Below are 26,963 nucleotides of genomic sequence, written 5' to 3'. Positions count from 1 at the left end.
GGACTTCTCAGTCCTCCTAGAAGGAAGACCTGAGTTTACCTAAAGACACAAGATAGCCTTTCACTCAGACAGGCTTGAGCTATAAATCCTGGCAGGATAATCTTGTCAGAATGTAAGAAGTCACTGAGATAATTTAAAATATAAGTAAAGTATGGATTACACATGTACACCAGGCATGGTAACGTGGTATTTTGATGGGGCCCTTGTGATAGAATCATTATGCCGTATTCAGTATTACCCATCAAGGTGCTTCTGTATAATAATAATAATAATAATAATAATAACAACAACAACAACAACAACAACAATAGTTAATATTTTGAGTGTGTTTCCTTATATCTGATATTCCTCTGAAAATTATCTTATTGTGATCTCTTGGGACCCTATGAAGAGTTTCTCTTATTCTCATTGAGGCAGCCAAGGCATGGGGAGGTTAACTTGCTCAGAGTCACGCAGCTGAGCAAGATACAGCAGTTACCTATCTTGGTGATTCTACCATGCAGACTCATTTGTTCTCATATTTTTATTTGAATCTTATCTCTTCCCCATTAGAGACTAAAATGTTTAAATTTAATTTAAGGAGTATTTATTGAGTCATGTACCATGTGTGCAACATTAAGGGCTGTGAAATTAAATTAACAAATATTCATCACTGACTGTGACTTTCTAGAAGAGAGCTGTAATTTCTTTCTTTTTTCTTTTTTAATTGAAGTCTAGTCAGTTTGCAGTGTTGTGTCAATTTCTGGTATAGAGCATAATGCTTCGGTCATACTTATACACATATAAATTCCTTTTCAGATTCTTTTTCATTATAGGTTACTACAAGGTATTGAATATAGCTCCCTATGCTATACAGAAAAAGCTTGTACATCTGTTTTATAAAAGTAGTATCTGCAAATCTTGAACTCCGAATTTATCCCTTCCTACCCCTTTCCCCAATGGTAACCATAAGTTTGTTTTCTATGTCTGAATCTGTTCCTGTTTTGTGGATAAGTTCATTGTGTCTTTGTTTTTTAGATTCCACATATGAGTGATATCATGTGTTACTTTTCTTTCTTTATCTGGCTTACTTCACTTAGTATGGTGATCTCCAAATGGCATTATTTTATTCTTTTCTATGGCTGAGTAGTATTCCATTGTATAAACATACTACAACTTCTTTATCCAGTCATCTGTCAGTGGACATTTAGGTTGTTTCCATGTCTTGGCTATTGTATAACAGTGCTGCTGTGAACATTGGGGTGCATGTATCTTTTGGAATTAGAGTTCCCTCCAGATATATGCTCAGGAGTGGAACTGTTGGATCATATGGTAAGTCTGTTTTTAGTCTTTTGAGGAATCTCCATACTGTTTTCCATAATGGCTGCACCAAACTACATTCCCAACAACAGTGTAGGAGGGTTCCCTTCACAGACTCTCCAGCATTTATCGTTCATGGACTTTGTAATGATGGCCATTCTGACTGGTGTGAGGTGATACCTCATTGTAGTTTTGATTTGCATTTGAGAGCTATACTTTCTCAATATTCATGGAGTTTAACATCTTAGTGAGGGTGTGTTTTTCTAAAAACAAAAAAGAGGCAAGGAAATATAAAAGATGGGGTAAGACAGAATCTTCCGGAGCATCTGCTTTCTGTTCTACTCCTTTGCTTGCAGATGATGCTGCAAGAGACAGTGATACTTCCTGAACATTTATTCTCTGATGGTTATGCAGTTGCCCTTAGAATTGATCTGCTTCCATCAAGTAGATGCCAAATAGTCCAGGCCCCTAGACAAGTTTTCACAGAGTTAAGGCACTTTTATACACACAATTGCTAAAATCTCTAAATAAAACAATGCAAAAAAATTGTTAGTCATAGGTCATTTGGCAAACTATCATTTGTCTTTTGGGATAGAGTATAGTCTTAGTAACTGATCAGAAACTTCAAAGGCTGTGTTTTCAGGTTTAATTGAAAGCAAGTTTGGTTGCACTGACTCTTTAAAGGTGAGAAATGGTCTTCTCAATCAATTGGAATCAATTCCAGTTAGTTTTTCAAATACATAAAATTCCTGGCATATTACTAATACACCTAGAAGGAAGATGTATCCGATGTCCATTTTCTCCAATTTGGATAACGTTACTGTAGTTACTCTCTTATCCTAGAGATTCAGAGAGTGAGTTTGGTCTAGCTTTGGACACAAAGTTTGCATTTCAAATCATGATGAAATATAGAGCAAAAGTTACCTGAATGTATTATGAAAGTACTTTGTATCTGCAAATGACTTTATACTTGTTATTCCTGGCTCATCAGATTAAGTTGAAATCAGAACATCTCCTTTGTAAGTGTAGAGTTGATCAGCTTTTTACTTCTGACCACAAGTTTATCTCACCACAGAAGTCCTGGGTGGAGGAGGCACTCTGCCTGCAGTAGGCTGGGCCCGAAGTGCTGGGCTAGTGGATCCTCAAGGATGTCAACCTTGCAACAGGTTTTGCTGGATCCAGTTTGACTGTTTGACCAATACAAACAAAGAACTGAAAAACAGAATAAAGCCTGTCTGTAGAGTCGGAGATTAAGAGATTAAACACTCAGCCAGGGGTCAAGGTTTCAAAACTACCATTTCTCTACTGCGCCAGAAAAGTCTGATATTTTTTCGTTTTGCATTGCCCCCTTGAAGGTTTCTACTTTCTGGGCATTCTCAGAATGCCCGTGAGTCTGGGGCAGGACTGGGGAGAGGAGCTGGTTGAGAGGGGATGGGGTGAGTCTCTGAGTGTGGGCACTGTTGGGCAACCAGGGAATAGCCAACTCCCTCTTTTTCCCAGCCCTGGGAAGAACCCCTGCGCTCTGTGCCAGCCCTGGAGGGCTTTGGCCTCCTGACCCAGACAGCCAGGGGCGCGAGGGAGCCTGGGGCCGAGCCCAGGTCGCACCGCCCCCAGCCTCGGGCCGAGAGCCAAGAGTTCGAGGCCTCCTCATCCGGATATGATGAAAAGGAGCAACAGAGGGAGAAGTGTTTCTGGAGTGTAGGAGTGGTGGAAGGGGGAAAGAGGCAGAGGGGGACGAGTTCCCCTTGGAGGGGAACCGGCCGGATTGAGCTGGTTGGAAAGAGGGGGCGGAGAGCGCGAAGTCAGAGGAGCAGCCGCTGCCGCAGTTGCTGCCACTGCGGTGTGTGGCTGAGCCGGAGAGAGGAGGGGAGGGACACTCAGGGGCGGCCGCCTCCGTCAGGCCACCGCGACATGCGGCCCCTGCCGGAGCCTTGCTAACTTCCAGGCGGAAGAGGAGGAGGAAGGGGCTTGGAGCGAGTTGGGGGGATGCCGAGGTAGGTGGTGGTCCAGGGGGCGGGGAGAGGAGGGGTCTGATCCCCTCCCCCGAGCTTCTCCCAGATCTGATCTCCTTTCCCAGCCCCCTCCCCCTTGGGTGCCCCACGCTGCCCCACAGGACGCGCTGCTGTGAACTTGCCGGGTAACAGTTTTCCTCCCGGGTTTCAAATCAAAACTTCCCTGGGGTGGGGTTTGGGGGAGGGAAGCAGAGAGGGAGGGAATGTCCCGCAGGGGTGGTGTGCGCTTCTCTCAAAACATTTTTTTTTTTAATCCTCGCCAGAAGCAGTCAGTTCCCAGCACCCAACACCTAACAGCCCTCGGTGCGTCAGCCCCGCAGGGCAGCGAGCTAGGCTGAGGCGCGGCGAGGGCTCGGTGGAGCGGCCCATGTCCGGCGCGGGCGAAGCCCTCGCTCCCGGGCCCCAGCGCGGGGCCGAGGCGGGCGGCGGCGGGCTGGGCGCCCCAGCCCAGGGTGAGTGCCGCTTGCAAGTTGCAGGCTCCTTTGTCATTGCTGCATTTTAAAGTGTGTTCACACGTTTACCGATGGGGGTCTGCGGGTGGATTATTGGTGCGAGGACCGATCCTCCCTTGGAGTTGTGAACTTTTGCATAGTTAGCATTACCCAAGCAAGTTCTCCAGGATCGTTGCCCTAGATCAACAACCGGATAAGAGGGCGGGATCCGCTGGTGCCTCCACTCCCCCTTCCTTTGGCTGCAGAGAAACAGGATGGCAGAATTACTTCTTTCTTAAACCTATGCATTTCAGGGCCTAACTCAGCTGTGTGGGATCTGAAGCTCTTCCCCCTACTTCTCTTCAGTTCTGGCTCTTCCTCAGATCCAAGACTTAGGCTGCTTTCTGAGCCAGCTTGCACTCCCCTCATCTTTCTGTTTCTTGTGGGCTCCTCTGCAACTCTGATAATCCGGGCTTCTGTGACCAATTGCTTTGGAATGGTTCGTGCATACGTTTTCAATAACCATTGTTTTGAATAAACTTACTTTAAAAGAAATGCTTTCCAATAACGAATTAGCCCTTCATATTCTTCCAAAGTATAAACATACACAGCCTGTAAAGGAAATACTTTTATTTGGGGAAAACTTCCTTGACAAGCTTATTAACAACTCAGACAGTATGGTTATCTTTTTTGTCTTGAAGGTAACATACTTCAGGTTTTCAATGGTGACAGAGAGCAAGGATCTTACTCCTTTGATGCATTGTCGTCTTAGGGTGGTTCTGATTTAAAGAGTTATGACACAGATACAAACTAATTTTCTAGGGCTCAAAAACCTACTTGATACTCATGATTTTAAGCATGTCTGGTAAGTTCCCCCCAACCTCCCCACCTTGCCCTTGACAATTACATAGTGGGTTTCTTGGGATTCTTGTCCTTAAGGCAGTAAAAAGTGGAAAGGAAGAAGTTAATGTTGAACCCACAATAGGTAAAAGCAGAAAACATCCATGGCTAAATTAAAATGTTCTGGCATTCAGGGCTGTTCAACTGAATTATGTTTATCATTGTTTTTTGCTTCTAAACAGTGAGTCACTTTTTTCTAAACAGAGAACAGAGAGAAAATCAGAAAATTGGAGAACCCAGAAGGATAAACATGTTTTCCCAGAAGTCGCCCATGTTCCGCATACTGTGTGGCCAACACAATCATTTTCTTGTCATGAGGCATGCCCTTAGCAGTCGTATCGACTCAGGGATGGGCTGTTTGTGTTCACACTTGAGCTGTTAATCACTGTTGTTAACAAATGCTTATGTCAGAAATCATCCTCAAACACACTAGAAAAACGATTTGAAACTAGTGATATCTGCAATGACATGCATTTTTAAAGTCAGCTAGAACGTCTTGCAGTGACATTTAGTGCACCTGTGCAGATGTAATGCTGTAAGGTGTCTGATCTGATTTTAAGAACCAGGCTTCTAGAATGGTCTGAAGGAGAATGTCGAGTGTTGACTGCATACAACACACACATGATCAGTGTGGAAACTCGGGTTATATTTTACCTGAAAATTGGCTTAGCCTCAGCAACAGTTTTTTATTTTTTGTTTTTTGTTTTTTTTAGTTTTGCTTTTTTAAATTAGTTCAAATTTGACTCACTGCATCCTTTCAAAAGACATCAGTTTAATTATAAAGCTGATCTTTTTAAACAGAAAATCCTCAGAATCTTGTTAAAACATTGTTTCTCAAACAGGTAGGTTTCACAAGTTGTATTGGAAAAAAAAAATGGATGCAAGTAGGTAGGCAGAAAGCTTCAGGATGTAGCCGCCAGTGGTTAGACTGGTTTTATTGGTAAAGACATTAGTGGAGAAGCTTTGCTCACAGACCTCTCTACTTGTAGGTGCTTCCTTGAGTTCTTTCATCCTCCTCCTTCTGTCCTTGGATTCTTTATCATCTTTTCTGAAGAATAGTTTAATAATTACCTGGTAAGATATGGCTGCTTAGTTAATAGGAATCTAATTTTAAAATTGTATATATTACAATCAGTGAGAAAAATGGAATGCTTTATGAAAGTTACCAGAACATGTCTTTTCGTGAAGGGCAACGATAAGATCAAGTCTTCCCCTGCAAACACAATTAAAAATATGTATGTATTTATGTGCATGTATATGCATGTATTCACACGTACACAAAGACGTATGATGTAACCCATACATATATCACTGTGTTGTGTTCAGCTCACTGTACTGCTGACCAAAGGCATATAAAGTTAAAGTTGAAAGTAGTTTTAGGGGGTCTCTAGTCTGAACTCCCCATCAAATCTAGAATTTCTAGCCTTTCAGGTGGTTAGTTAGAAACCTACAGTGTGGCACATTCTACTTCTCAGATTCATAGTGAGGAGTTTTTCTTATTGAGAGCATAGCTCTGTCTCTTTACAACCTCTATCCTTTTGCTGTGTCCTGCAAACACAATTCTATTGCTTTGAAAGCATTAAAAATCTTATTTATGCATTTGGAAAATTGTTACCAAGCAATGACATAAGGGCATATGCTCCTGGCTATCAGAGGGAACCAGATGGGTGTCTGGGTGTGGGATGGTAGGGAGCAGTGGCAACTGCGGCCACTTGCAAGCTCGTGGGCCGGGAGGCAGTGCTTCTCAGCGCCAGCTCATCATTGCCATTTGGGTTAATATCTTCCAGCATTTCAAGAGATACTGGAAATAGGGATTTTTAAATGTATCATCCCTCCCTTTTTAGAAGTTGGCAACTAATTAAATACACTTTTTGTTCAGGCCACAGAAAACAACCACACCTGCAGGCTGGAAATGGCCTCTAAGCAGCTGATTTGTGATCTCTATTACACAAAATAGAAAGTAAATGTGTGATTGAAAACTGTTTCCCTATTTCTGACTAACTTCTGAAAGACGGATATGATTTGCTGTCTCATGAAAGTACCTGTGTATAAGTGTCTTGATAAGTGAAGGACAATTTGGGCCAAACTGATTTTTGTTTTAAGAGAGAATGGATCTTGTATATGTGGTTCATCTCATTGTCATTTTTTTCTCTTTTGGATTAAGCATCTTAAATTCATTGTGTTACCAACACTGAAAATGTAGGTATTGTCATTTTTTGTGCAAGTTACTAGACTCCAAAAGAATAAAAAGAGCCTTTTCTTTGTGCTTCATTATAAATTTGCAACTTGTAACTAGAAGGATCTTTAGAAATAGTATAGTCCAACTGGCTCACTTTTTAGAAGGGATGTCCAAAGACTTTAAATGACTTGCCCAAGGTCTCATATACAGTCAGTAGAAATCAGGGTGGAAGCACAGGTTGTAAACATATAGTATATGTCATTGTGATAAATGGGTTTGGAGTAGAGAATACAACTTTTCCTACGGATGGGTGAACTGGAGATAATCAGCTTTGGATACTGTGAATCACTTGAGCCTGTTCCAGTCCCTACACCGCCCCCCCCTGCATTGCATTTGCCAAGATTTAGACTGTTGGGCTGTGTGCTGGAATATTCTTTAATGTGATAATGTGTGATTTAATGCACTCTTCTCTCTTGGGAGAGTCCTCTGAGACTATTAGGCGGACTTTTCATAGCAGGATGCAAAATGCCAGTAAAGTTAATTAAAAATAATTTAAAATAGAAGCTAGGGAGAAAATCTTCAAGTTGAAATTACATAAGAAGAGCTTTGACTTAGAAGCTTAGCTGAGTTGTCAGGAATTTATAGTGGCTAATCAGATTTCCTTTATGGGAAGCCTGTTTATTTCAGTTTATACCATGTATGCTCGTAATATCCATATTCTTCGACTTTTATCATATCGTGTTATCCTTTTGATTAAGGATGGCATTTCTCAAAGTGTGTCATCTTTGGGCAGCTTCTGTCTCTAGTTCTCAATTGGGGACGATTGTGCCCTCCAGGAGACATTTTGGAATGTGTGGAGACATGCTTGGTGGCCTTAACAGTGGGGTGGGGTGGGTGCTCCTGGCATGCAGTGGGGAGAGGCCAGGGAAAATGCTTAACATCTTACAGTGCCCCTCCCAGCAAAGAATTACCTGCCCAGAATGTCAGTAGTTTTGAGATACTACCCTAATGGCTCAAGGTGACTGACATCTTTGGCTCCTCTCCAGACTTACAGAATCAGAATCTCCAGAGTAAGACTCAAGAATCCGCATTTCAACCCAGCTCCAGGTGCTCTTTAGCTCTGGCTGAGAGTCGTTGTTTCTAGAGGCTTTTATCTGTAGAAAGACATGCTCTATTGGTAGATTTTTTTAAAAAGGGTTTTTGTTTTTGTTTTCGGTAGAAAGCCTTTTAAAAAGTACCCTTTTCAAGTTCCAAACTTTAAATAATATCACTCCATGTGAACTCTCTCTTAGGGCTCTCCAGCATTTTTTTTTGTTGGGGTGAAGATAGTAATCGAGAAGGCATGTATGTTTGTAATTCAGGGCACTTGTAGAGATGGTTAATTTTAACATTGATTTTCATTTCTACCATAGCCTTTTTGTTTGTCTTCCCATTGTTTATTTCTGCCTTACTCAGGTGCTTTGTAAATGTTCCATCATACACACACACACCCCCACACACGTGTATGTGTGTATATATATACACACACATACTCATGAGAGAGAGAGAGAGATGTCATATATAGAGCCCTGCTGTATGACAGATAGAGAGAGAAATAGACTGATGAATGAAATCTGGGGCATGCAGGATGATGGGGGAAACACATATGTTCACACATGTCTATAATACAAGGTGGATGGAAAGGCATTATAACAGAGGCACAAAGAAAGTGATGGCAGAATGGGGGAGAAAGACAGCTTCTCTGCCTAGCTGGGGCATTTAGAAAAACCTCTAGGAAAACTTTTAACTTGAGTTGGACCAAGAAGCATGGTCCTAGGAGTCAGTTTTGTGGAGATGGTGCATGGAAAGCCAGGCTTGCAGGGGACTGTCACAGGGTATGGAGTACCTCACTGAGACCACTGTATGAGTTGTACTAAGGAGCTGAAAATGAGGTCAAGTTGCAAAGATAAGCTAAAGTCATTTTGAGGATTCTTCTGCTGAGAAATTTGTATAACCTTTCCGTAGGCAGTGGCCAGCCATGGAAAGTTCTTGATAAGGGGAAGGATAGGACCAAATTGGTGTTTTCAGGAAAATAAATCTGGTGGCAGTTCAAAGGATGGTTTTGGAGAGGGGGCGGCAAGAGTGAAGGCAGTGACTATCCAGGAAGCTATTACACTAGCCTGACAAAAGATGAGAGGACCTGGGGCAGTACTGGGGGGAGTGGAGTAGAGATTGTGGATTGAAGAACAATAGCACAAGCAGGATGGAGCTTGCCTTTGCTGTGAGAGTCCCTTGAGGGCATTGATTTTTACTTACTTATTTTTGATTCTCCTAAAACCAGGCAGTGTCCACATTTTGTCGAATGGAATCAATATGGTTGAGCAAAGTATGTAATATGGGAGATCGTGGAAAGGCGGAAATTTAATGTAATCCAGAGGTTATATTGGTTCATGGAACTTATCCCTAAGCCGCTGAAAAAGATAACGTGTAACTAGGAGGGTGGTGAGGTTCAGGCTCACTGATGAAGAGTTCACCGTCAAGGAGCTGATGGATGGAACAAGAGTGAGAGAGAGGACTGAGGACCAGATTTGAGGGGGTGGCCACCCTTGAGGGAGGAGAAGGAGAATACAGAAAATGAGTTCAGATTGGTTACAGAAGTGTTAGATGTTTAGTGGTCATGCAAGATAAGAAGAGTGATAGTTTGTTAAAGGGGAAAGTGTATAGAGGGCTACTATGGGATGGGTTGCCTTTGAGCATGCTCACCACGCACTACTGGAAAGAAAGCCAGGGGACAGAGAGAGAAAGACATGGGGTGGAGTGATTGTGCAGTGAGTGCTTGTAATTGAAAGAGTAAAATTTTGGGAAGGAAGGGATGATGAGACCAGTCTTGGAAAGGTTGGAAGCGTTCCCCTTTGAGATGGGAATGGGAGAAAAGGATGAGTGATCATCTAGAGAAAGTTTCCTATGAGAAGGAGATTATTGAAGGCCAAGATCCCCTCAGCAAAGTAGACGTAACACTTACTGAAAGCAAGTGGGGTTAGGATGAGTCAAGAAATTTGAGATGTGTGGGGAAAAGATTTGGAAGAATGAACAATTCAAGAAGCGATCCATCTGGGGCAAACAAAAGGGCTGCTCAGTAACAGAGGGCTTAACTAAGAATGAATGGCATGAATTTTTAGTGGACATGATCAGCATGGTTGACTGCCTTTCTCAGCAGGAAGCCTGTGGGAGCTTGGGGATAGAAGCAGATAGAATTGGTGTTTGGAATTAGCCTAGGATTGGAAGTTGGCAGGTTGGAAGCACTGTGGGGCAGAGAATGATGGGGGGAGAATCAAGCATGTGTGGGAAGAGCGTGTTTGCAGTAACCAGTCTTGTGCTAACTGATCTTGTGTTCCAGGCTGTATGGGCAGCTGGAGAGACCAGCCTTGCAATTAGCAGGCTCTGGTTTCTGGCCAAGCAAGAATCATGCCTGTTGGCCTTGTTTGGCTGATTCACATACAAGGATTTAATATATATAACTGAGTGACCTTTACAGGACTCCTGGGGAAGCTGTGGAATTTCTGGGTGTGTAAGGGCCTTTCCTGTTTCTTTGAACCTCATTTCCTGGATCTTGTTGGGGTGATTTCATGGAAAGGTCTAATAACAGTCCGCAATTATTTTACTCACATTATATTTTTACAATAATAAAAGATTGGGGGAAAAGGAAACATAAATTGTCACAAGCTGAAGTTAGGCCATTGGCAAATGGAAAATCAGTTAGAAAAACAACAAACAAAAGAGGGCAACAATTCAACCCAATTGTTTTTCTGAGTTAGTGTCATTATTCTGCTGTATCAAGGCATGGGGTGTGATTTTGATGTTTCTGAAGCCTTTATTCAGTTTTTATTAACAGGAGATTGATTTTGTACTGACTAGATTCTAGATGTTTGAATAGTTGAACTTCGGTGGTTCATTGAAGCAGATTAAAGATGCTGTAGCCCTTCCTACTGTGTTAACGTCACGTGTTTGTGCACCAGTGTTTTGGATGCTTCTCTCTCTCTCCCCCTTTTTCTCTCTTTTCTCTATTTCTTCCCCCTCCTCTCTCTCTTGCCATTAACACTTCACTGAAGTTACTTAAGCTTTTCCTATCTTCTTTTGACATTAGCATGCACATCCTGAAGGAGGTGAGCTTTTAACCTTAAGTTTTTGAAATTGAGTTCTATTTTATAGCTTCTAATTGTAATCACTTATGGCTCACAAAGTAGGAACTATGAGAAGAGTTACTTTAACATTAATTTCGTTAGTGGTTTCTGCTCGCAGTCCACTTCTGTTTTCAGGTCGACACCCACATAATCGGAAGTAAGATGATTCATATGCATGTGCTTTTATGCCTGATTTTGAAGTAGTTTCAGGAATGAAGTCTGAAATTTTCATGCTAGCACATAGATTTTATTATCGACATCTTTGGAGGGAAACTGTCAACAGATATTTTATGTGTGTGCCTACTATGTACAAAATCCTGTGAAGATTGAAAGAGTATACTTTTGTCCACAAGGAATTTATAAACTCGGTGAGAGAGAAGATGAAATGTACATGGGTGCCAAATTAAATTGAATCCCTTGTCTAAATAGCAATTCAAGATGATACCCTGAACCCCTGACAGATTGGTTCGTGGCTAATTGCCAGCTGATTGGGATAGTCTTGGAGCTTCCAAATTTAAAGGTTGAGAGAGAATCTCGGGATGGCAAGAAGTCAGTTTTGTCTGGGTTGGGCTGCAGGTGATCCTAGCTGAAGAATATACAGTTTGTCGGTCTTTTTGGTTTGGACCATGCAGAGCTGAGCACTAAAAATAAGGCAGCTTGTGGTTGAGCAGGTGACAGGCCCTCCGAAGGCAGGTGGCAGAGGACAACTTCCTCTCCTCACATTCTCTACTCCAACAAATAGTCCTCCTACTGCTTTTCATGGTAGATTTTCCTTTACTCTTTTGGGTCTCTGAACATAGACCTATTCTGTTCTCATTTCTTCCATCACATCACCCAAGCAACGTGCGGGATCCTTAGTAAGATTTTCTGAGAGGTTTTACCCTTTATTTCTCACTGAGATAACAGCTGAGATGATGAAGCGTGGGTAATGTGTAGGGGGTTACAACATTAAAATATGTACAATGTTAAAATAACTTTATCCGGTTTTCATGAATATGCAAAATGAATTTAATTCTTACTTAAGCCAAGGAGTAACATATTCAATCTTTGTGTTAGAAAAGTGTTTCTGATTGGAGGATAAAAAGATGGGAGGCAATAGTAGTGGGCATGGACAAAAAAATACAGATTTCAGAGAAGCTGGGAAGTTGTAAGTAGCAGAATCTGATCATTGATTGTTGGAGTAGAGGAAATAAGGGGAAAATAGAGCGTTGAAAAATGATTCTGTGAATATCATGGACCAAGATACAGACCACTGCTGGAGAAACAGACAGGGACAGAAGAGAAGTGGTGATGAATTTTAGGGAACATTATGTTCCAGTGACTGTGGATATATTTATGTAGAGTTTAAACTTCAAATCTGTAGGACAGGACAGGAATGTGGGTGGAAGTAATGGATCTACAAGTTATCCTCCTGGAGGTGACTGACACTGTGGAAGTTACTGAGATTGCAAGATTTTAAAGCCGGAATGGGTTGGTAGTCTAAAAGAAGAATCCAAAGAAGGCAGTGCCCTAGAGAGAGGGTTCAGAAGGCAAGAGACGGAGTTGGCGAATTTAATGAGAGGCTCCAGGTTTTGGCCTTTAGGAGAATTACCAGACAGGAAGCACCTCCTGACTTCTCATCCATCTCCATTATTCTGAATTCAAGAAATCAATTTCAGTATACTTCACATTCTCTTACGATGATCTTATTTGTGGCTTCATTACAAATATTTGAAATACTCTTCTCCATTCTCTCTCATTTATTTCAAGATCAGGCTCAGATCATAGCTCTGAGTCTGAAATGCCCTTACAGATTAAACAACCTCCTTTGGTTCACTTTTGATTTCGATTACCTTCATTCTTGTAATAGTGCCAAATAAGCATTCATCCCTTAACTAGACGGCCTGGGCTACAGAGTGTTCTTGATAAAATCACTCGGTGTAACTGAGAGGTGACAGAAAAGTTTTAAAAATTGTGGCACTTAGAATAGCGCTCATGCCAAAAGACTAAAGATGGGTGTGTGTCCTTATTTTTAAAAAGGGGAAGAAGGCAGCCTCTTCAGTTCCTTTTTATAAGAGGGTTAATTGACTGCTCAGTAAGGGAACTGCTATAGATACGGTGTCTCTGGATTTCAGCAGTTAGGAAAGCAAACTCTTTCTTGCTAGCTTTCTAGATAAGAGTAAGAAGACTATGGTGCCTATAAAAGTGGATAGAATTGAAGGTGCGGTCATGTGAAGGGAAGATTAGATTTTGATTGCCAAGAGCAAAATAAGATGAATCAGTGAAAATGATAAGGAATTAGATTTTAGACAATTGTGGGGGATGTCTTTGAATAATTCAGGAGTCCTAAACTGAAGTAAGCTGTTTCCTGAGCCTGTTTCTTATCCCTGGACATATTCATGCCTCCTCTCCTTGCCTTATTCCTAGGTATGCTGGATGCTGAATGTTTTGAACTGAATTCATGTACCAGGTTGGGCCGTTTTTGAGCCTGTGTAACTCCCAAATTCCATAAGCCTATGAGAATTTGTCTTTAACACGAGTATACTTGTTGGTGGAAAGAACACAACTGAACCTATATTTAAGGAGGCAGGAGTGACTATGCCTCAGGGTCAGTCTTCCTGAAAATACGTTTTTCAGATAAGGAACTTTAGATTCAGTTATAAAAGTGCAGGCATTAGGATGACTGAAATAATGTATCCTGGTCCCTGTATTGGCTTGAAAGCCTTCATCTAACCACCCCATTACTTTTCTTGAAGGAGAAAATGCTTAATTCTTTCTCCCCCCCATTTATTTAGAGCCCCGATTATTGGGAGATTATGTGAACTATTGCTGTGTTTTGTACCTATTTGCATATTTGTATGCAATTGCTTATTCGTGAAATTTTTTGTAACTATTTTCCACTTAGCTGTGTGTAAAACCAATCCCCAACCTGCAAACTAGCTGAGTCTATGTCATTTTTCTCATTCTTTTGAACCTAAACACACCATAACTTTCTAAATGCATCAGCAGCCCTTTGCAGGAATGCATTTAGATTTTGCTCAAAAGTCTATTTTTCAAAATCATGATAATAATGATTAGTTGGTTAAATTGATTTAAGCATTTAATTCATTCAACAAATATAGTATATCTGTGATTATATAGTAACTTATATTTATAAAATTATGAAATTTTGTGCATATGCTCATTCATCTGTTAAAAATGCTTTGGCTGTCTTAAAGTTTTTTTTTTTCACAATGAGATTTTAATTGGTTTTAGAACATTGGGCAAACAAAGCAGGTAGGTTTTGCAATGTTTCTTAAAGGTCATAAGCTTGAGGGATTTTTTTTTTCTTTTTTTCCTTTTTTTGGATCAGTGAAGAAGTAAAATTCCAGAGCCTCAGGTCTTCCTGAAAGCTGCATTATCTTTGGTTTTCAAAGGTTACATTTGGGAAGCATTTGTAGATTTCCACATTGTTCTAAGCCTCTGGGAAATACAGACGCAGATTTTTTTTTTTTAACTTTTCCCAGACATTTTAGTCTCAGATTACTTGAAATTTCATGCACTGAAATACACATAGATCATCTGAAATTATGCTGGAATTTGAATGGAAGAATAAAAATGAAGTTGTCTAGAGCACTTCTGTATATAGATAAAGGAGGTATGAATGTAGATTGTGGAGCAATCTACATATTATGTAGACTACATATTATGTAGATTATAAATGATATGTTATAGGTTGTCCTCAAATGTTTAATTGAAGTAGATCTAACATGGAAAAAAATCCCAAATTTTAAGCATGAAGAAAGCTATTAATACTTCTTTCTAAAAGATATAGGTGAATGTTATACTGATTAAGTTTTATGAGGTTTTATATCTGCCAAGCACCATAATTTATATTAGTCTTTCACAAAGTAAGCAAATAAAGGATGGATAAAAATCAGGAAATGTATTTGATGATCAGTTTGTGCTTTTGCACATGCGTCTGCCTAGGTCAGGAGACCACTTAAAGTAGCTTATAAGAATATATTAAAAAAAAAAGTTTAAAACAGAATAATAAAAGATATGGGTAGCTCAGGAAATCCAAACCTGAGGGAAAATTGAAATGTACAGGTATAACTGTAGGGTCAAACCCAGTTATTCAATTTTGTCTGTAAATTTCAAGTCAAAAAGAGAATATTTTCCCTAATATTGCCCATGAGAAAAAAATAACATACAGTGTCTCAGAGGAAGGAATAGTTTTCCTCTTACTGAGTCTGGAAATAGATTTCAAGTGTGGTTTTTCACTCAGGGGTTACTGAATAGATAGATACTATCCTCAACAGCTTCCTTAAGGTTTTAAAAAGGTGCTTATTGCAATGACACTTAATGTAATACTAACAGCAAGTGTGAACAAGCCCTTATTGTATACCAGACACTGCTTTCCAGGCCTGATTCCATTTATTTCCACATCCACCTTCAGGTGTAGGTACTGGTGTTACTCCCATTTTGAAGAGTAAGAATCTGACAAAGATTAATTAACTTGCCCAGGATCCAGTGGTGGTTAGTAGTGATTAGTGGTGGACCCAGGCAGCCTAATTTCAGAACCCGTGCTGTTAATCATTTCTTTAATGCCACGTGCAGTTTAGGGACAGTATTTCTCTCCTAGAGAACCTAACAAGACTCTTCTTATTTATCAGGAAGAATTGAAGTTTCTGGACTTTTTAGGTGGCAATATTGTCCCTATTTCTTGGAAAACCATGGCACAAACACTATTTTATATGTTTTAGAAGTTCATTAGTTACTTTGACAAGCCTGTTTCATCCTCAGACAACATTACTAGATTCTTCTGTTACTATTATTTGTTAAAAGAATTTAGGTGTTGAGATGATACTTTGCTTGACTACAAACTGATAGAAAAAATATCTCTTCAATAGTTTGAATGATTATCTTATAAAGAAGTTTAGGTTTATTATTTCTCCCTACAGTGGGCAGAACTAGAACTAGTTATAGATCACCTGACAGCATATTTATGCTCAAAATCAAGAACAACTTACTACTGAATGAAAGTGATGAAGACAAGATGTGTTCCCCTGGGTGGTACCACTCCTTGGAACTGTGGCGAGAGGCTGAGGTTTGGGGTGGGGCTTTCTGCCTGGGGTGGGATAGGAAATTAACTGAGCTGCAAGATCCTTTCCAACTCTGCACTCTATCATCCTATTTCCAATTGCATATCTATCCCTGATACTCACTCCGTAGTTTCATCAGTAAAATTGAGCTAACGTTTTCTTCTTTATTGTATGGTTGATGGGTTCTAAAGATCAAATAAATACTATATATGAAAGTCCTCTGAAAATTGCTAATACTGGAATTACAAAAATTCTTAATTCTTTCCTACTCTTTTCTTTTTTTTTTTCCTTATTTAACAACCTCGTACCAGCTGAGTGGCTGTTGTATGACATATATAATAGTTTACATATATTATTATCCAATTTACTTATTTTTCATGCTCTAAGATTTTTCTCTTGTTAAAGCGCCATTCTATTATTTTATTTCTAAACTGTCTGAGATAAGTAAAACTCTCAAAGTTTTAAATTTGGATAATACTAACTAAATAAAATACTAGAAAATATTAAATTAAGTGGAAATTCTCTGTACCTGAATCTGTCTCATTCTCCTTTCACGGGAATAATTGTGATTAGAGACAGATTACTTCTCACCATTCATGCCCTTTAGAAAAAAAGTGAAAAAAAATAGAGAGTATTGATTCTGTATGATAGATGTTCATTTCTGAGTAGGGCGTATTATATTCAAATTGATCCTTTAGAACTCTGTTTTTTTCCCTTTCACTCTTTAGCTTAATTCATGCTTGTCAATTTCTTTGAACAGTGACTCACTTCCAGTGCTTCTATGATTTTCTCTTCTCCATTCTAAGCACCTTACAGTGTATTTATGAAGTTTTGGCTCTATTGTTCAGCCCTGTGCAGAGTCAGAGCTATAGAATCTTAGACAAAAACGGTCTCTGCAGCCATCCAGCTCAACACCCTCATTTCTGGATAAAGAGAATGGGACCCAGCCCCCATCACACAACTGGTTAGTCTTTGAGTCAGAATCATGACCCAGGACAGTTTCCATTATTTTGTAGTTGCTTGATTGTTTCATGTGTATGTTTGGTTAGAGAATTTGTTGTCAGGGACCAAGCTTTTTCCCCCTCATCCCAGGATTCTTCCGCATTTTCCCTGTTGAGTGTAGATACAGGAGAATGTTTGGGAGCTGCCCTTTTGGATGCAGATGCCAATGGTATACAAGTGTCCTTTGGTCTAGTGCTATTTTTAAAGTATCTTCAATTTTTATTGTAATATCTAAAACATATTTCTTACATGTTCATCTATTAGTAGAGCTGTTTAGTGTTATATATAATTCAGATTTTGTATTCTCATAGTTGTCCTGACACAGAGAACTAAATACCTCTATATTAGTTAGTGATCAGATGGAATTGTATTTTCTGAGAACTTAGAATACTCTGACAAGGTTATATGAAGCAAGGTCGGTATCTCAGTATTTGATGGGCCCTTCTAAGTTTTCTCTAAATTGTGTAGTACAGAAGAGCTTACCTGGAACAGTGCCCCTAAAACCTGGCCAAGTATGATGATTACCTCCCCCTCCCCCATACCACCTGAATTGGGACCCCTGAAGTTGGGACATGTCCATCTTTATGTTTAAAGGGCTCTATAGTAGAGAACATTAGCTTAGAAGAATAGTGTCGTTGAGATGGTGGAGGCCTCTCTTTAAAAGAAGTGGCTAAGTTGGGGAAGAGTGCTGGTATATATATAGTTGGGGAGGAGTGGATGTATATATAGACATCTTATGGAAAGGTACAGATGGATTTTCTGCACCATTGTAATTACTTGATTGCCTCTGGGATATGTCTTTCAAGCCCAAGTAGCAGTTGAATTGCAGCTACAAACCTTCGTAGATCCAGAAAGGAGTAACTAAACTGGACTGTGGCTTCTGCTGCTGCGATTCAGAAGTACTAGAAACCTGTTATTAGAAACTGCTACTTTATCATCTTGAGAAGTGGCTGACCCAAACCTATTGAAAGTTGTAGTAAGGTTGGTTCTGTGGCGAGACATCATGGTGTCCATTTTACTGTTATCTGTCAATTAAATCTCTCTCAGTGCATGTATTCAGTATCAGATATAACTGCACACCGTTTTTGAGGCTGCCATGTTGGTATTCCATTAAATAGTAAAGAGATGTTAATAAAACAAAAATCCATACGTTAGAAAGTCACAGAACAGTCAAGTGGTCACAGAAGTTTAGTTTATAAAAGTGGAGAATTAGCAAGTCAGTTTCAGCTTGGAATCTTTTCTGAGCCTTGCTTTGGGCTGGGGGCTGTGGATCACAGCAAAAGCCTGAAATCAACTTTTGAGCCAAGACACTGTTTTCAAAGGAGGCAAAGTTGTATAGACTGATACTTGTGATTAAATAATAGTTACATATTATTTCTTGAATATAGTGAGACAGAGAATGATCATTTTTCTCCTCTTCAACTTGAGAAGGACTCTAGGGATCATCTAATTTTAAAATTTCACAGATAAACAAACAAACAAAAAAACCATGACGAGTGTATCTTAATAGATATTTAGAGACAGGAGAACTTTGTTTCTGTCTTAGTAGTGGGTCACCACTAAATTCGTGTGTATATGGACCATATGACATTTTCATTTATTCAACGGAGAGCTGAGAGGGTCTGTGTTTAGCACTTGAATATTGGACATGATTCAAATGTGAGTCAAGTGTGTCTGGAGGCTTTATTCATACCTACTTTCCTTTAGTCAGCAATGCTTCATAATGCCCTGGCTTCATGAATTAATTTTAATGGAATTAAACTTGAACAGCTCAAAATTATATAATTAATTTCATTCAACTGCAATTAAAGTTACTAATTGAATCAAGCCTGCTAGCATGACACCTGGCGGCAGTCGGCTACATAGCAGTAGCAGCAAGTATGTAGGACCCTGCTGGTGAGAGAGTTCCTGTGTTCTAGTGAGTCTGCATAAAAATCTTTTCTGTTGATCATCTGAAGAAGGCTCTGTAGCAGTGGAAAGGTTTCTGGAGTTGTTGAAAAAAGTAAAGATTTTCCTTGAAAGTAACACATCTCAGGAGGATTACATTTTTCTCTCTGATAATGCTGAGTAAATGTTACGTAAATCTAGTGCATACTGGTTTAGCATGCTTCTAATTTATATTCTACTGCTATCTGAATATGGTTTTGCTTTCTAAAAATACTTAGCATCAAAGACCCTACTTTTTTCAGAATTATTAGCCTCTGGACTTATTCCTAAGTGACTGTCCGTCTATGTTCATGTGTTGAAATGTTTCAGGGCAGGACTTTTCAATTGTGAAATCCCCAATGGTACATGAGAAATTTCTGCATGTGCAGAAATTTTTCCCTTCCACTGGAAATGTTAATACAGTTGACTAACAACTTCTGTTTGAATCTCTTTCCTTTCCTTGCTTCCACGGCTTGACGTCATCTGGTTTTTTCTTCCTTCTCTGACTCCTTTCTAATTGTACAGACCCCTCCTGACTCTCTTCCTTTAAAATACTGTTTTGGTGAGCCTCGTTATTTGAATGGCTTTAGCAATCACGTTTAGGAAGATGGCTGTTTCTAGCTGTCACTTTACTTGTGACTAGCAAATTCACATGTTGGTTCAATGCTAAACTCATCCACTAGACTGTAAACTCCATGAAGGCCTGGGCCGTGTCTTATGATTGGTTGTATCCCCACTGCATAGGATGATGCCTAAACAGCTACTATGTACAAAGCGGTATTTTAAAAATTATTTTCCTGGTCTCCAGGTTTTTTCCCAGTCAAATCCAGACTGAGAGAACTCAGTCATCTCCAGTCCTTTCTTCTCTGATAATCTGTGAAACCTCTAGTTATTTTCTCACATTTACCTTCTTTCCCATCTTGTTATCCAGTTGATGACACTCTTCATCAATTTCTGCCTGGACTGTGCTGAGTCTCCTTTTGGTTTCCCTTCCTCTGTTCTCCCTTCTCCATGCGCCCGCACTCCAGTGATTAGGATGTACATGCAGGTGAATCACCTAAGCACCCCTCCCCCAAATTAAAATAGAATCTTACATGATGGGGCCCAGGGATCTGTTTTTTAAAATAGACCGTGAGTTAAAGTACAGTCAGGATTGAGAGCCACTCGTGTGTACAAGTTTATTGGTCTTCCTAATGCATGGCTTCCTTCCATTAGGCAATTCATAAAGCTGCAGTGACTACTGTCACTTATTTATCTTGCTTTTAAATTAGGTCCAGATTTCTCACCTTGGCATTCAAATATCCATAACATGTCCCCAGTCAGACCTTTACCATGTTATCTCCTAATGTGCCCCGTAAAGTACTTCACAGTCCAGATTGGAACTTTTGCCCGAGTGTCTGTTTCTGGAGTTTGCCCATGCTGTTCTGCCTCCTGGAATTGCCTTTCTCCCATCTCTACTTTGAGAATTCCTGCTGATCTTTTAAAGACCATCCAGCTCGGACCATTTTCTAGAGTGCCTTTCTTGAGCTCTGAATCCTGATGAGTTTCTTCTTCTCCCTTTGAACCTCTCTAGTACTCCTGGACCTCTGATAACATTCATTTTACCCTGTGTTTGAGTCCGCTTTTTTGCTTGACTTATGTTGCCAAGAAGACATTACTTTCCCTTACTTATTGATTTGCTCCCTGAGAACCCATAAACGCACATATAAAGCTGTCATCTTCTTTGATTCTTTCCCTGCCACCCTACCCTCGACATGTATAGACTCACTTCTATCCTTGATGTAACCTTTCCATATTTTTCTTATCATGGTAAATTATTTGCTGTATTATGATGACTTGCTTACAAGAACCTTAACAGATAATTTTTACAGTACAATCTGTTTCTTCAATGCTAGTGATATAATAGGTGCTCAGTAAATCTCTGTTACTGAGTCAATAACATCTAACAGTCAGTGGAGATACTGCTGCCATTTTTTAAAATGGCAGATTTAGGAGCATTTAGAAAAAAATCTATAAATGCAAAAATGGAGAAAAATATGTAGCATTTAATGATAATAATTTTTTTTTTAATTTAGAAAAATGTGATAAAGAAAATACTGAGCGAGAGATATCTCAAGCTACCAATAGCTGCTTCACTCATGGAGAGATCCAAGACCAGTCCATTTGGGGAAACTGTTCGGATGACGAACTCATCAGAAGTAAGTACTTTTGGAGAAAAATGGAGTGATTTGGGGACATGACTATAATATACTCTCAGTTAACTGTCTCATATAATTCTGTTAGAAATCTGTAAATCAGAGTTTAGCTGAAAGTGTTTTTATGAGTCTTTTAAAGTAGAGCTAAAACTAGGATGTAAGTAATACCGTCTGCCAGCTTTTCTTTAGGAAGGAAGAATCGACCTGTAAGTTTTGGACTCCATTTACAGGTTTAGACAAAACTTAATTCCTTCTTGAGCAGTGACAAAGTAGAAGTCAGACAGTTCTAAGTATAAACAGACTGAAACTAAAAAGGTACAGAAAGACGAAGGTGACGGACCACGAGCAGTACTTCAGTAATGCCATGTGGCCCCTATTCTTTGGGCCAAAGGATCCCAAACTGTTTTTCACAATTAACGTTTTTTATCACTACTTAGTTTCTTTTTATTCTCTTTCTCTTCTTAAAATTGCCCTGTAGAATATACACAGAAGCTTTGGTTCAGTGTTCTCTTACTCTGGGAATACCCAGAAATGCCAGTACCTTTCGGGTGCTACTGGGAATGCCGATTACGTGGCAGGTTCTGCTGGTACTGGTCGCTAAGTTCCCCATGTGAGTTCAAGATGAATTTGCCATGTAACAAACGATTCTCTGTAGTGCATGTGTTAAGTGTGAAGGTCACTGCTGTGCCACACCTGGAAGAGCATAGGAATGCGACATCTTAAGAAATTCTCATTCCTGGTTACCAAGTTACCACGTCACTGCTTAGTTTTCCAGAGAGGACAGAGGAGAAGTTTCATTCTGGGAATTAAGTAGTGTTTTTACTTTTTAGATTTAAGTCTTCAGTTCAGACATTTTTATAACACGGACTCTTTTTTTGTGTGTTACATATTATATTACTTTGAATCTTGGAATATTGCCTTTTCTCTCTAGAATGCCCAGTATCTGTCCCTAACTGAAATCAAACAGAAAAAAGCGGATAAAAAAGAAGGAAAAAGCCAACTTCGTAGAAAACAATAAAAATAAAAACACTGTTGAAGGACATTTCAAGTTTTTAAACAAAAGCTCTAAAAGTGAGTGTGTTTTAGTTTAATTTTGGCTTCTTAACACTTTTCTATTGGGCGAGGGAGTAGGAAGGAAATGAGACTCAGAAATTAGTGAGGAGCCAGATTTATATAGCTTTTTCCAAAGAATTAAATAGACATTATCTCAAGTAAACATTTATCCCCCAAACATATATTGGTTGTCTTCTGTCTAAATATTGACTCTGCTGTTGTGAAACGTCAGCTTTTGTGAGATGCTGGCCTATTTCATCTGTGATTTCCCAACAAGCAGAGAGTCAGTGAGAGCGAGAAGAGGTCTTACAGACAATTTTACCTCCACCTTTTTGGGGGCATGATGATTTGCTCATTTTTCTTTTCCATAGTCACAGAATTTAAATGTGTGTGTTTCATTTAATTGATTTATTTCCCTAATCTCCCTTCCCAAGGCCCGCAGTAGGAAAACGTGAATAAGAAGTCTTAAGACAAAAACAGAAACATAAACACTGTTAATATAAAGATATGGAGAATCTCATGTTGATGTGTTAAAAATGTTTTGTGTTGTTTGGTGAAGCTCATTTTAGTCGCAGAATTCATTCCATCAAAGGGAATGGATTTAAAATGAGCCACTGTCTCTTGTTTAGAATGGTTACATGGATAGTGATTTTTAAATGTAAATTTCATATAAGTTTCTTTATTGCATTAATGACGCAGCCTATACCATGGGGCACTGGAGCATTGGGGAACAACCGTCTAGTTGCCCACTAATATGCACTGAAGGAATGTGGAGAGAGAGATTTATGGCCCCCTCTGAGAGGGCTGCTGGGAAAACCTGCAGGCGAACAGATATGCAAGAGGTAATGGCCAGAGACAGTAACTCTGCTCCTGCCTGAAACCTAAGTTGCCAAGAATTTCCAGATACTTGTGGGTGACTTTAGACTGTGAATTCTGCTTACAAATTTCAGAAACTACATTTTTGTTATTTTCCTGGTCGCACTTTTCTAGACAAGGACTGCTTTGTTGGGTCCACAGAAAAATCTGATATCTGGATTTGCCAGAATGGAACATTTTATGTCATCTTTAAAACCAGTTCAAGTCTGGATAGCATTTGCAAGTTTGATATTCTGATAGCTCCTGCTATTCCAACTCCCAGATATGAAACTCTCCAAAGCTGCCTGACTTTCCATCTTTGGCTTTCCCTGTTGAGTCGTTGGCCATCCTTGCGTCATTTAACGTCTGTCTCTCTGAACCCTGCATTTAGGGAGAGGTGTGTTTTCCTCTGGATTCAGCACCTAGCCCTTTTGTGGGGCCCAGTGCATCTTGTGTAATAACAATAGGCCCTGGAAAGAAGGCTCTGGCTCGAGCTGCATGGGGGAGGAGGGGAACATCTGTGGTGAGTCAGGGCCGGGCTGGCTCCCGTGCCAGGAGTCCTGTGTGGCTCCCTGAGCACCGTGGAAGAGGTGGACAGCTGGCTCTCATGGAATTGATTTTCGCGTTCCCACTGTACTGTGGGGTTGGCTGGATGGAGGGATCATCAGAGAAATGAGGCCGGCTGGGGTGTGGGAACATTTTCAAACGCACAGCCCACTCTTTTTCCAAGCTTCCATGGGACAGTTCAGCTGCATAAGCAAGAAGTGAAGGAGAGTGACTCTGTTTACTGTGACTTCTTTCTCTGTTCTTGAGAGTGGTTAGTGAGGGCTGGAAGCTGACGTCTCTGTCGTCCCGGATGCCTGCTGCCTTCTTTGTTGGACATTTAAGCCATAATTTATAGGGGACTGTTAGTTGTCAGCGTGATGAGGCTGTTTTTACTTTTCTGAGAATAACTGAGCTCTGGAAAGTCAAGGGAGTGGCTGCTTTGGAAATTATATCCTAATTAAAGGGTGTATTCTCAGGCCTCATAGACGAGATCCAAGCTGAGAATAATTTCCAAATTATTCTGTGAACTTTAACCCTGACCTCAGTGGACCACCCACTTGTGGCTGACACTTGGTACATGATCTGCACGGAAGTCTGAGCTTTGTGTGCCTCCCCTGGTCCTTCTAGAACACATCGCAGGTGGCAGACCTGAGGTGCTGTGCTGTCAGGGCCTGGATTTCAAATTGGTTGCCCCTGAGTTGCTAACTTATTAGAGAGAGTCCTTTCTGGCAGTTATAAATAAAAGAGAAGAAATCCATACGGAGTCGAACATTTTGAATAAATAGGCCACATGCAATCTGGTCAGGGAATGTGCATTGTGATCCTCTTTCTTATGACATTTAAATTAAAAAGATGATTCCAACCACTAGAGTTTGTTAAAAAAAAAATCTAAATCAAACCAGTAAAGAATTAAAAACATAATGGCAGTTTTGTGAGGAAATGTTACAGTTGCAAAGTTTTTTTTTTCATTTTCCAAAATTTTAGCCTTTTTACAATTTAAAAGGCATTCATAAGCTGAGAAAGTAGTTTGGTATATAATGTAATTTCTGGAATGGGGCTCACATTTTAGAATTTATGAGAGCACTGATTACGACTTTGGCTTTTCCCCTCAAATTAGCATATATGGGACAGTATATGATTCGGAGCTATGCCTTGTTTTAATAATCACTATTCCTCTGACTTAGTAAAACGAATGTTGCAGTGAAGTGACACCCTCAATTAATATTAATTTTTCTATTTAACCCATAATATGCATAAACTAATAACAGGCAATAGGCAACATCTCATGCTTTAATTAGACTAGAAAAGGAACAGAAGTAACATTTGATCTCAGTCTTTGGGGGGATTTCTAAGGTGGGAAGGAGTGTGTGTGTGCGCCTGTGTGTGTTCCTTTGCTTATATTCATAGGCGTGAGTAAATTTTCCTTTAATTTAGGTCAAATTCCTCTATTCTACTTACTTCCTACAGAGAGCGAGAGCTTACATTTTTCTTTGTTCCTCTTTCTAAAGTGCCTCAGGTCTCTATCTCAGATTTTTCTAGGTCTTTCTGAAAATTCTTATTACTTAACTTTATCCTTGGACGTTGCTTTTTACATAAACGCCTCCTGATTCTAAATGTCATTACTTAACTCCAGAAATTTTCCTTAGCTTCTCTTCTGAAATAAATTTCCCATTAAATCAAACTATTTTGTTCAGCTAATTCTCTCCTTTGTGATTTTGTAGAATTCCCATGATCTCAAGCAAAGTTAGACTGCTCTACTTAAATGGTAATCCCCATTCTATTTAACCCATTTATTCATTTTGAAGAGTTTTTAGCGCTAGTAACAGTAAGCACTTGGTAGGAGAACGCACGCCCTCTCTCTCATTCGCACCTGCCTCCTCTTCCTGGGGCTGATGCATCCTGCTTCTTCGCTCATCCTACTGCTGGAAGCCTTCCTCTGGGCATCCTGAGTTTCCTCTCCACACCAGCGGGCTCTGCTGTTGGGAACTCTATTATTACTTTGCCTAGCCTTTGCCAGCTTACCACTGATCACCCTTTAATGGGTACGATTGTATCACTTTAGGGAATGTCTCCTCCGTGCAAAGAAAGGCAGATACTACTCAAGTATTCATATACTTGGAGCATTTCTTACTTTGAATATGAGGAAAGAGCACTGAGAAGTGTGGATTTAAAATTTTTTCAGCTGCTCTCACGTTTGAATGCACATTGTATTAAGTATTATTTGGTTTTCTTTAGAACTCACTTTCTATAAAAAGAGGCCATAAATAACCCCCCTCCTCCATAAGTACCACCCAATATGACTGGCAGATGTAGCTTTCGTGTTATGTTTCTTAGGTAACCTGGGATTCTTTCCCTGACACTTATGCTCATTCATTTTGGGAGCCCATATTGGGAGTAAGTCATTCCTACTTACCTCTTGCTCGGTGTCTAGTCCTCTGTCTCTCAAAACAAATTCTGTTTTTCCACATGCTAACCAAATTGTTATGTAGCTGCAGTTCAGATGCTTTGATTATTGTTTTAGAGAGGAATCTTCAACCATCAGTTATTCCCAAATCCAACTCATGGTTTGGTTTCAGGGTCAGGTAGATAATCATCAGCCATTTTTGAAGGCTACCCATGTTAAACTTATTGGTCAATGACAGCCATTAGGCTGTGTTCTAGAAGGGAGCTCAAGTTTCCTGACACACTTCTTCCTCAGGGTGCATTATTCCATGCTCACCTGGGTTCTGCCCCAAATGGGAGGGAGAACCATTGTCCATCTTCTGTTTTGAGCATCTTAAATTCAGAGTCCTGGAGACCAATGGAAGCTGACTGCCAGAGTTCACACCCTGGATGCATCATTACTGCTGGTGTTGGGCAAGTTACCTAAACTCTCTGAGATCGGATTTCCCATTTTTAAAATGGAGGTACTAATTCTATATACCTCATTGTGTTATTTGAAAGATTATATAAGAAAATGTATATTATATGCTTATTTAGCACAGAGCTGGGTAAACCCTCAGTGCACTCAGTGAATTCATCATTTTTTGTTATGATTATTCTTGGGCCCAAGTATTAGTTATAAGGCTTTTTTCTCTCCCTGCCTGGTTCCAGTGGGTTACATGTCCAGACATGCTGGGTACAGAGATCAGGTCTTCCTGAGAACACTGATATCTGTGTCTACCATGTAGCCAGCACGTTGGATCCTCTGTGGTTTATGCTTCATAAGTGCTTGATGCCTTTAGTGTATTGAATTAATGAGAGGAAGGAAGAGATTCTTTAGCTGTCTTGCTTCTGTTGTTTCAGGCTTCAGGGTCCTAAGATGAACATTCCAAATCACTGCATTTTTCCTTTTAGTCCTTC

General features: G+C 40.0%; 1 protein-coding gene across 1 annotated transcript in view; it reads left to right on the top strand.

Moving 5' to 3' along the window:
* The first annotated feature begins 2,840 nt into the window (after positions 1-2,840).
* Positions 2,841-26,963, top strand: part of MDFIC (MyoD family inhibitor domain containing) — a 94,476-nt gene continuing 70,353 nt past the window's right edge. The window contains exons 1-3 of the mRNA XM_006206161.4: positions 2,841-3,293; positions 3,575-3,763; positions 21,048-21,170. Coding sequence (XP_006206223.1) covers positions 3,679-3,763; positions 21,048-21,170 — 208 coding nt within the window. The 5' untranslated portion in view covers positions 2,841-3,293; positions 3,575-3,678. The remainder of the gene's footprint in view (positions 3,294-3,574; positions 3,764-21,047; positions 21,171-26,963) is intronic.

Source organism: Vicugna pacos, chromosome 7 (assembly GCF_048564905.1).
Source record: "Vicugna pacos chromosome 7, VicPac4, whole genome shotgun sequence".
NCBI classification, from domain to species: Eukaryota; Metazoa; Chordata; class Mammalia; order Artiodactyla; family Camelidae; genus Vicugna; species Vicugna pacos.
This window is presented reverse-complemented; position numbering and strand designations above follow the sequence as displayed.